We start from the raw sequence: 11,470 nt of genomic DNA, 5'->3' as shown, positions 1-11,470 counted from the left end.
TAGTGTCATCTGCGAATTTGATGAGTTCCCCTTCAATTCCCTCGTCTAAGTCATTTATGAAGATGTTGAAGAGTACTGGGCCTAAGACGGAACCTTGTGGTACCCCACTGCTTACTTCTCTCCATGTGGATGTAGGGCCATTGAGGACTACTCATTGAGTATGATTTGTCAGCCAGCTACAGATCCATCTGGTGGCGATATTGTCTATTCCACCTTTTTCTAGCTTATCAAGGAGTAGATTTGTCAAATGCCTTACTGAAATCTAGGTATACTGTGTCCATTGCGTTTTGCTGGTCTACTAGTTTGGTCATTTTATCAAAGAATGAGAGAAGATTGGCATGATCTGTTTTTAACAAACCTGTGCTGGCTGCTAGTTATGACTTTGTTTGCTTCTAGTTGTTCGCAGATCTGTTTTTTGATTACCTTTTCTAGGATCTTCCCAGGTATTGATGTTAAACTGATTAGTCTGTAGTTTCCTGGGTCCGTTTTTTTCCCCCTTTTTTGAACATGAGGACCACATCAGCCCTTTCCCAATCCTCCAGTACTTCCCCCGGTGTTCCAGGATTTGTGAAAGATGTGGTGCAATGGTTCTGAGATAACATCTGCCAGCTCTTTCAGAACTCTGGGATGTAATCTTTTGGGTCCTGGTGATTTATATTCGTCAAGGTTGGATAGGTGTTCTCTTACCATTTTCTTGCTTATTTTGATTTTTGTTTCTAGTATGTCTTTTGTGGTGGGTTTTTTGTGTTTGTTGGACTATGGTTGTTTTTTTGTGTGTGAAGACTAATGCAAAGTATGAGTTAAGCAGCTCTGCTTTCTCCCTGTTGCCTGTAATTTCCTAGCTCCCTTTCCTTATTTCATTTTCTAAAATGAAAAAGTAGATTAAGGCTGTTGAAAACTGCAGCCGACAAATAACACCCATTCATACACCATCCCGCTATAAATAGGTATTTGGGGGGGGAAATAAGTATTGCTTTCCAAAATTGCTCAGGGTTTTTGTGCCCTTTTTCTAAAAACAACTCCTATTTTTGAAAGTTTCAAATGATGTAGTACGATTTTCAAATACTGGTAGCTTTGTCGACCATTTAATGCTTGGTACGTTTCTTCCTGGATAAAGAACCTTCTTGAAAAATTATGTCTGCCATTGCTGTTGGGCTAATTTTTACCTGCTTTTAAACTCAGGATCACCCCAGCTGATCCTAATACAGCATTCCATCATGCCTCTACAGCAGGGGTGTAAAACCCGTCACGTGATGTGTCGCAACGTATCGCAACTTTTTTTCCATTGCCGACAATGGGGTGAGCGCGGTTTTGCTATGATGCACCCGGCCCATGGGCTGGCAGTTTAACACCCCTGCTCTACAGAGACCACAATAAAACTGAGTCAATGGCAATTTGATAGTACATAATCGGGCTTAATGTGTAAACGTAATCCAAATTTTTGGAGGGAGGACTTTGGGGGAAAATGTCTTACTTACAGATTTGAACACTGGGCGCTATCTAACAAAATGAAATTCAATGCTGAAAAAAGTAAGGTTCTACATTTAGGCAAGAAAAACCAAATGTACAGGTATAGTATAGGGGGTATTAGGGGGTACCTTGCTCAATAGTAGTAACTGTGAAAGGGATCTCGGAGTCCTAGTGGACAATCACTTAAATAGGAGCCAGCCGTGTGCTGCAGCTGCCAAAAAGGCCAACACAGTGCTAGGCTGCATTAACAGAGGGATAGAATCAACATCACGTGAAGTGTTAATACCACTTTACACTGCCTTGGTACGGCCACACTTGGAATACTGCATCCAGTTTTGGTCACCACGATGTAAAAAAGATGCTGAGACTCTAGAAAGAGTACAGAGAAGAGCAACAAAGATGATTAGGGGACTGGAGGCTAAAGCATATAAGGAACGGTTGCTGGAATTGGGTATGTCTAGTTTAACGAAGAGAAGGACGAGGGGGGACATGATAGCAGCGTTCCAATATCTCAGGGGCTGCCACAAAGAAGAGGGAGTCAAGCTATTCTCCAAAGCACCTGAAGGCAGGACAAGAAGCAACGGGTGGAAACTGATCAAGGAGAGAAGCAACCTAGAACTAAGGAGAAACTTCCTGACAGTTAGAACAATTAACCAATGGAACAACCTGCCTCCAGAAACGGTGAATGCTCCAACACTGGAAGTTTTTAAGAAGAGACTGGACAGCCATTTGTTCGAAATGGTGTAGGGTTACCTGCCTGAGCAGGGGGTTGGACCTGATGACCTCCAAGGTCCCTTCCAACTTTATTATTATTATTATTATTATTATTATTATTATTATTATTATTATTATTATTATTATTATTATTATTATTATTATTATTATTATTATTATNTTGCTGGCTGGAGAAGTTGATGTCCACACATCTTAAAAGCTGCCAAGTTTGAAAAACACTGCATTAAGGTCATCGAATGAATGTGACTGAAGGAGAACAAACAAAAGAAAGTATGATTTCTAAAGCACATCATTTATCCCTAGAATTCATTATCAAATGCAGTAATATGTTGGGTGGCTTTAAAGCAGGGGTCTTCAAACTTGGCCCTTTTATGACTTGTGGACTTCAACTCCCAGAATTCCTCAGCCAGGCATGCTGGCTGAGGAATTCTGGGAGCTGAAGTCCACAAGTCATAAAAGGGCCAAATTTGAAGACCCCTGCTTTAAAGGGAGATTAGTTAAACTCATGGTGGACAGGTGTGTTGAGAGCTATCAATCTTGAACGTTAAATGTTATTTCTGAGTTGGAGCAGCATGCTGACAAGAACAAAGCAGAAAACACCGATAGAAACATCATTTTTGTTACCCAAAATAAACAGAGAGAGCTTAGCAAATCATGTTGGGCTTACCAGGTTTTTTTAGTTGTTTTTCTTCTGTTTAAACATGAGGGAATGATAGAGAAAACAGCAGGGAGCTGAAGCTTTAACATCTGAAAAATAAATTTATGGCCCCAATTACAGTACACAGTAGATTGAAGATACGATGGTACTTGAGACTTATGAACAATTTATTTACAGACAGATTATATATGGATAATTATTAATGAAATATGCTTGAAACTTTTGTAATACTAGATGGATGGATGGACGGATGCAATTATAGATACATTACCTGTAGTATTGGTTGTATTGCATTTTTCCATGTTGGTTACTGTTTTTAGTTTTTTTAAAATCTCTGTCCTGTTTTTTTTAAATAAAACATTTCAGGGTATACCCGTAGCAATTTTTTTCAGCATTTCAGAACATTTTCTTTGAGATATGTCTTAGCTTTCTTCAAGGGATGTGAGCTTTTCAACATGAAAATATTTTAGTTTACATTTAAAATAGTTCCATCCCATTATTTAAAATAAATAGTTCTATCCCCTTATTTAATCACAGTCTGAAAGCATCTCACCAATACAAAAATGTAAGTACATTTTGTAAAATTGATCCATAAATGCGACAGAAATCTTCATTCACTTGTATGAGGAATGGGTGACTTCTGTAGCTTTCTACATTAATAGTCTGAGTGGAGCAGAACAGAATAACAGAGTTGGGACCTTGGAGGTCTTCTAGTCCAACCCCCTGCTCAAGCAGGAAACCCTGTAACAGGGGTCTTCAAACTTGTCCCTTTCATGACTGGTGGACTTCAACTTCCAGAATTCCTCAGCCAGGCACACTGGCTGAGGAATTCTGGGAGTTGAAGTCCACCAGTCATAAGAGGGCCAAGTTTGAAGACCCCTGGCCTATACCGTTTCAGACAAACGGTTGTCCAGTCTCTTCTTAAAGACCTCCAGTGATGGAGCACTCACAATTTCTAAAGGCAAGCAGGGCCTCTGATGGGGATTGCTGGGAACTGTGATTAGGAAACATATAGAGCAGGGGTGTCAAACTCAATTTCATTGAAGGCCGCATCAGCACTGCGATTGCCCTCGAGGGGGGGTGTGTGTGTGTGGCCAGGGCGGGTGCAGCCTACTGGGTGGGCGTGGATGGAGTGGGTGTGGCCTACTGGGTGGGCGTGGCCAGCTCTACGTCATTCACGTCAAGGGTGCCTGTGGGGGCCTGGGCAGGAGTGGGACAGATCTGAGGGTCTCTGGCAGAAGGGGGTGGGACCAGGGCAGAGCCCATCAAGCCAGATATGTGAAGTAGGCGAGGGCCATTTGCTGGCCACTTCCAGGCGATGGTGCATTTCTTCATTCCTCACAAAGGGTGACACCTCCCCAGCATGCACCCAGGGGGTGAGGCCGACATGGCAGGGGCTGGTTCCTCGCTGTTTCTAGACGGCCTTGTGGAGCTAAGACTGAATGCGTTTCAGCATAGATGGCCACCACAAAATTGTACATTGGCTCCCGGCCGGCCTGGGCCAGGGCCAAGGCAGCGGGGGCCGTTCCCTCACTGTTTCCAGGATGGCTTCGCGGGCCACATGAAACCACTTCGCGGGCCACATCCGGCCCCCGGGCCTTGTGTTTGACATTTCTAATATAGAAGATTGCCTACATCTGCCATACAAGAAGAATAGACCTCTCAAATCTCTTCTCCACATTTGGCTAGTCACCTTCTCAGTGGTTGCAAGCTCAGATCTACTACACTGTATTGAGTTGATATTTAAGTATAGTTTAACTCACTACATGTAGTTTTTCTGTTATGCCACAAGTTCAGTTGTTTTCCTGCTACTGGGAAAAAAGGAAGGAAATCGTGTGAAATGTTTGTATCCAGCTGCAAGTGTCACCTTTCTCATTGCCTCTAAAGTGGACATCCTGTGCTGTGCAATCCATGAGATTTATTTTCTGACCTTCAAAGGCCCCTTGTAGTTCAAATCCTACTCTGGTTATGATTTTAGGAAACGCTGAGGTTCAGAAACCCATAGAAAACATAAGAATATAAGCAGTGCCCTTCTGGATCACATCTATCCCATCTAATCCAGCAGTCCACAACTGCACAAGGAGCCTTCTGGTCTCCCAAGAGATGTTCTTCAGAGGCAGTCCTTATAGCCTTTGATCCCAGGACTTCTTGAACTGAACTGAATTGGTCCAATCAACTGCAATTCATCTTGTGTTGATGAATTCCAAAGTTGAATCGCTCGTAAGGTAGATACAAAGCGTGTCTCTTGAAGACCCAAAGTCTGTTCTCCAGCAATATTGGGCTCCCTCAGCCCTCCTTCTAAAAAACACCAGATGCATCGCTTCTTTTTCCAGGTGTGATTGTGGCTCCTGTTTTCTCTTGCCAGGAGATTCCATTCCAGCGGCCATTGAAGAGATGCTCTGTGGTGGGCAACAGTGGCATTCTGAAGAACAGCCGCTGCGGCAAGCAGATCGATCAAGCGGACTTCGTCATGAGGTAAAAGCCGCCATTTTGGCTACGCTTGCCTCTCCTCCCTTCGCTGTTTTTTTGAAGTATAGGGAACCTTTTCTCAGGAAGAATTACAGGTAGTCCTCAACTTACAACCATTCCGTCTGGTAAACTCGCAAGATTCGTTTTTCTCGCCATGTACATGTATACATAACCCGAACTAGACTGTTGCTTCTCTGTGTCATATAATATATGTGGGTATATGCATAATTCTGTATTTATTTATTTATTTTTGTCATATTTATGTAGCGTATATCGGAGGTGGTGACCCTTTGAGAGCTGTATGCAACGAAATTTCATTTTAATGTATGCCAATTAGTGTACATTCAAGGTGACAATAAAGTTATTATTCTGTTCTATTCTATTCCGTTCTGTTCTATTCCATTCCATTCTATTCCAATGCATTCTATTCTATTCCATTTCATTCCAATGCATTCTATTCCATTCCATTCCATTTTCTATTCTATTCCATTCCATTCCATTTTCTATTCTATTCCATTCCATTCCATTCCAATGCATTCTATTCCATTCCATTTTCTATTCTATTCCATTCCAATGCATTCTATTCTATTCCATTCCATTTTCTATTCTATTGAGTGACTGTTCAAAGTTACAAGGGCACTGGAAAAAAGGATGTCAGACAATAACCCTTCCCATCACCTCTGATCCAACTCTTTTTTATTGGACATACCAAGGATTGATATGCAGACCAATGGGTACTGTCATCATTTCCATATTATATCAGTGTTTCAACCTCCTTAGTGTTTTATCTTCCATATAGTAACTTGTTCTCAGACCTATCTCGGTCTAGGGATATCAAAGGTTAAATGCAGATTTTTCTGTGTTTAAGACATGTGTGGTAATACTGCATTATTACCATCTCCTTGTCCATGTCCAGGTAGTCCTCTCTTACTGACTGCTTGTTCAGTGACTATTTGAAGTTATGACAGTGCTGAAAAAGTTGGTTGTGACCGGTCCTTGAATTTGCAGCTGTTGCAATGTGCCCATGATCACACAATCACCCTTTGGGTGCTTCACAACTGGCACGTGTTTATGATGTTTATAGTGTTGTGTGGTCATATGGTTGCCATGTATGAGTTTCAGTTGCTGGTTTCTGACAAGCAGAGTCAATAGAGAAGCCAGCAGTGAAACTGCAAGTTGTGGTCATGCGATGTGGCATTTAATGACCTGTGATGATTTGCTTAACAGCCACAGCAGAACTGATATCACAAGTCCAGTGCCGCTACGTGGCATTTCACTTAGCAATGGAGTTGCCAGTCCCAACTGAGGCAGTAAGTTTACTTGCCTCAATGGGAAAAACCTTTTCTTAATAGATTTTTGACTTGAACAAATACATGAATACTAATAAAAGAGAATATTAGTAGCTCGGAGTTGAAATGAAGGGTCCTTGATGCTCTCCGAGCTTGCTTGTTTTCTTGCAAACGTTTTATTACCCAACTAGATAACATCATCAGTGCTATTAAGGAGTGTGGTTTGCTGTCAGTTTTGTATTCTAGGGGCTTGCCTGTCAGTGTTGGTGGGGGCAGATTCTTTGATTGGGCTGTTTGCTCTTGGCTTCTTTGGCAGTTTCTTGATTGGGGTTTTGTTTACCTGATTGTTGGTCTGATGTTAACCTTGGAGTTATTCTATGCTGATCTGGATGCTGATTGCTGATGGACAGGTGCTTGGGCCTTTTTGTTCCTTTTTGGGCTGAGTGATCATCCCTTTCTCATAGTCTATAGATGTAACCTGGTTTGGGTAGTGAAACATCTGCAAGAAAACAAGCAAGCTCAGAGAGCACCAATGACCCCTCAAATACACGAATGCACATAAGTATAATTTATTATAATATGCTTTTCTTTTTCTTCCTTTCAGATGTAATCTTGCTCCACTAGGCAATGCATATAGCAATGATGTAGGATCAAAAACTCAACTGGTAACTGCGAATCCCAGCATAATTAATAACAGGTAAGGAGAGAATTGTCTGTTTCTTCTTCAGTTCCTAGGCCGAATAGGAAGGAGAAAGAGGCATCCTGTTTTTTAGAAAGAAAGAAAGGAAGAAAGAAAGAAAGAAAGAAAGAAAGAAAGAAAGAAAGAAAGAAAGAAAGAAAGAGGCATTTTAAAGTCAGAATGTTGTGAGCAGAATTGTCTTTCTAGCAGCCTGTGTACAATCAACCACAATCTTATAGGGTATGTTAAGAAATGAAATGACTCATCTGTCATCTCAGCTGATTTGAAATCGGTTTGCATCAACATGCTTCAAAAAAAAGAGGGGTGGATACTGGAATATGATAGTCAGAGCCAACTATGCGGACTCAACGTGGGTCAAAAGCTCACATGATTCCCAATTTTGGTATTTAAAAGGGAAATTTTTAGCTCTTGAACTTCTGCTTGAAACATGTAACACTTCAGGAGCCAAACGTGTGGCTAAACAAGAAATCTATAAATGTGGCCCGAGTCTCGTCTCTGTATCAAGCTTCTCCTACTGAGAAGTACAGGCAGGGGAGAAAAAAAATGTAATTTGCACATTACTAGATCAGTGGTCCCAAACCTTTCCAGCTCTGCGGACCTGCAACGGTGGGGGAGGGGGGATGGTTTTGCTCATGCGCCCACCTTGCGCAAATGGAGCTTCGTGCACTTGCCTGCTGCTTGCACAACCCAGTTCCCAAGCGGCCACAGCCTGGTACCAGGCCATGGCCTAGGGCATTGGTGGCGAACCTATGGCATGCGTGCCAGAGGCGGCACTCAGAGCACTCTCTGTGGGCCCATGCGCCATTGCCCCAGCCCCGCCTCTCCCCATGGCCCCTTCCTCACCAGCAGCCCCCCCCCGGAGGAGAGTCGCCCACGAGCACGGCCCGCACGGAGCAGCCCAGCCAAGGACATGACAGCTGGGCAGTGGGGACAAGACTCCACCCTCACACCCCATCATGCGCAGTTGATGCTGCGGGGTGCGGTCAGAGGGTGTGGCCGCCATGGCGCTGCTGGGACACCTAGGTGATCTGCGTTGGGGCATGGAGGCGGTGGGTGGCCCTGCAAATGGGTGGGGATGGGGGCGGGGCGGGGCAGGGAGGGGGCTGGTTTTGGGCACTCGGTCTCTAAAAGGTTCGCCATCCCTTCCTAGGGATTGGGGACCCCTGCTATATACTGTATATAATACTAGATGCATTTGCATCTCTGAATTCTGAAATAATTTCCCTGCCTAAACAAACAAGAGTTCAAAATAGCCAAATTAACTGTCAAATACTGATTTTTGGAGGAGTGAAATACCATGAGGTAGCTGAAATTCTGAAGTTCTACTCACTGAAACTGACCCATGTTTAGATTCTTCTTTTCAAAACAACCCACCTGAAGCTATCATTTATACTCGCAGTGTGTCATCTCCGTGTAAGAAATGAAGTCATCTTCTATATTTGTAAACTTGCATTTCGTGTCTGTGCATATTTTGGTTAAAGCGTTTAGGAAATTACATGTCTTTCACTGTACTATTATCTGGAATCGTTGTTTTTTTTTTACAGCATCAGTGTCTAAAAATTATGCAAACGGCCAGGGTGTGATTTTTTTTTTTTCAAAAGTCTCACAGGCTTTGGCAAGCTCCCAGACAGAGAACCAAGATTTATTCCCTGCAGAAAGATTTATGCGTCGTGAGCTTTTCTTCAGAATTCAAAGGAGTCCCCACGGATTTTACTCCGTTATTCATTGCTGACTATAGGGCAGGGGTAGGCAATCTTGGCTCTTTTATGACTCGTGGACTTCAACTCCCAGAATTCCTGAGCCAGCATGGGGGAACCATGGCCCCTTCATGACTTGTGGACTTGGCTGGCTCAGGAATTCTGGGACTTGAAGTCCACAAGTCATGAAGGGGCCAAGGTTCCCCCATGCTGGCTCAGGAATTCTGGGACTTGAAGTCCACAAGTCATGAAAGGACCATAGTTCCCCCATGCTGGCTCAGGAATTCTGGGAGTTGAAGTCCACAAGTCATGAAAGGACCATAGTTCCCCCATGCTGGCTCAGGAATTCTGGAAGTTGAAGTCCACGAGTCATAAAAGAGCCAAGGTTGCCTACCCCTGCTATAGGAGATGGTGCTCATCTCCATTTCAAGGGCCGTTGAGCCAGCGCTGTCCAAAGACATTTCCATGGTCATTAGGTCAGCATGACATTACGGAGTGCTGTTACCTTCCCACCAAAGTGGTATCTATTTATCTACTCGCATTTGCATCCTTTTGAGCTGCTAGGTTGGCAGGAGCTGGGGCAAGGACGGGAGTCCACCCCTTCGCATGACGCTGGGGTCTCGAACTTTGGACTGTTGGCTTTTCCAACTGACAAGCCCAGTATCTTAAGCACTGATCCACTGCGCCGCTCAGAATTCAAATACCCTGCGAAATCTTGAGCTGCTAAGCTACAGGAGAGGTTGAAACCCACCAGATCTAATACAAGAGGAGATGGGACTGGTGCCAGCACTGCCAAATGTGGGCTGCACCTGAAATCCTCAAAATACCCAGCCCATCCTTTGCATTGCCCAACCGATCGTCTACCTGTAGTTGTAAGCATGTAGCTCACTACCAAACAAAGACTTGGAGAAGGAATTTAATGGGCAGTAATGTGTGAATTAACCCTTACAGTATATTAAAAAGAGACTATAAGATGACTCCGCATTGCTTCACTTTGAGAAGAAGAGGGATGAAGGGAAAACCCTGGAGATTCTGTTACATCAGTACAGCTCCAGGCTTTTCATTGAAGACCTACCTGGAAGGGTTGACCTCAAGTCTTGAAAGCCATTTTCTCTTCGCAGTCCCCAAGTTTTGGCCGTGACCCTCCAGAATAACCCCAAGGTTGCTGTCGGTGTTAAGTGTTTCATTGGACTGAAGGGAAACACTATTCAATGCAAGGAGAAAGATAATAATAATAATGATAAAGTTGGAAGGGACCTTGGTGGTCATCTAGTCCAACCCCCTGCTCAGGCAGGAAACCCTATACCATTTCGGACAAATGGCTGTCCAGTCTCTTCTTGAAAACTTCCAGTGTTGGAGCATTCACCGCTTCTGGAGGCAGGTTGTTCCACTGGTTAATTGTTCTAACTGTCAGGAAGTTTCTCCTTAGTTCTAAGTTGCTTCTCTCCTTGGTTAGTTTCCATCCGTTGCTTCTTGTCCTGCCTTCAGGCGCTTTGGAGAATAGCTTGACTCCCTCTTCTTTGTGGCAGCCCCTGAGATATTGGAACACTGCTATCATGTCCCCCCTCGTCCTTAATAATAATAATAGTAAAGTTGGAAGGGACCTTGGAGGTCATCTAGTCCAACCCCCTGCTCAGGCAGGAAACCCTATACCATTTCAAACAAATGGCTGTCCAGTTTCTTCTTAAAAACTTCCAGTGTTGGTGCGTTCACCGCTTCTGGAGGCAGGTTGTTCCACTGGTTCATTGTTCTAACTGTCAGGAAGTTTCTCCTTAGTTCTAGGTTGTTTCTCTCTTTGGTCAGTTTCCACCCATTGCTTCTTGTCCTGCCTTCAGGGGCTTTGGAGAATAGCTTGACTCCCTCTTCTTTGTGGCAGCCCCTGAGATTCTGGAAGATTGCTATCATGTCCCCCCTGGTCCTTCTCTTCGTTAAACTAGACGTTCCCAATTCCAGCAGCCGTTCCTTATATGCTTTAGCCTCCAGTTCCCTAATCATCTTTGTTGCTCTTCTCTGCACTCTTTCTAGAGTCTCAACATCTTTTTTACATCGTGGTGACCAAAACTGGATGCAGTATTAGTTATGCTGAACTAAGGAAATTCCTTCGTCTTCCATGTCTCGATGAAACTTTAAACTGCCAGAATGAAGCCACCTTCTTGGCTTTGTTGTTGGCCAAAAATGTCATTATAGGTACATAGCTGACATACCAGGAGATGGGCTTGGCTCTGCTTCTTTCCACATTCACATGGCATGTTGTTATTATTATTATTATTATTATTATTATTATTATTATTTTAATTTCTATACCGCCCTTCTCCCGCAGGACTCAGGGCGGTGCACAGCATATTAAAAACAGATACAATAACAATATACAAAAATAAAACCCTTCTAAAACCAAATTAAAAACCAAATATTAGAGGCTGTGTTCCAATTAAAATTATACTTAAAATCGTCC

The 11,470-nt window shown here is 43.4% G+C and overlaps 1 protein-coding gene across 1 annotated transcript in view; it reads left to right on the top strand.

Moving 5' to 3' along the window:
• The window catches only part of ST8SIA1 (ST8 alpha-N-acetyl-neuraminide alpha-2,8-sialyltransferase 1), a 35,764-nt gene that overhangs the window by 13,505 nt on the left and 10,789 nt on the right, over positions 1 to 11,470 (top strand). Inside the window, exons 4-5 of the mRNA XM_015825115.1 lie at positions 5,229 to 5,338; positions 7,226 to 7,318. Coding sequence (XP_015680601.1) covers positions 5,229 to 5,338; positions 7,226 to 7,318 — 203 coding nt within the window. The remainder of the gene's footprint in view (positions 1 to 5,228; positions 5,339 to 7,225; positions 7,319 to 11,470) is intronic.

This window comes from Protobothrops mucrosquamatus, unplaced genomic scaffold, assembly GCF_001527695.2.
Source record: "Protobothrops mucrosquamatus isolate PMUCROS unplaced genomic scaffold, P.Mucros_1.0 scaffold2486, whole genome shotgun sequence".
Classification (NCBI taxonomy): Eukaryota; Metazoa; Chordata; class Lepidosauria; order Squamata; family Viperidae; genus Protobothrops; species Protobothrops mucrosquamatus.
Note: the sequence above shows the minus strand (reverse complement) of the source record. Positions and strands in the feature narration are given on the sequence as shown.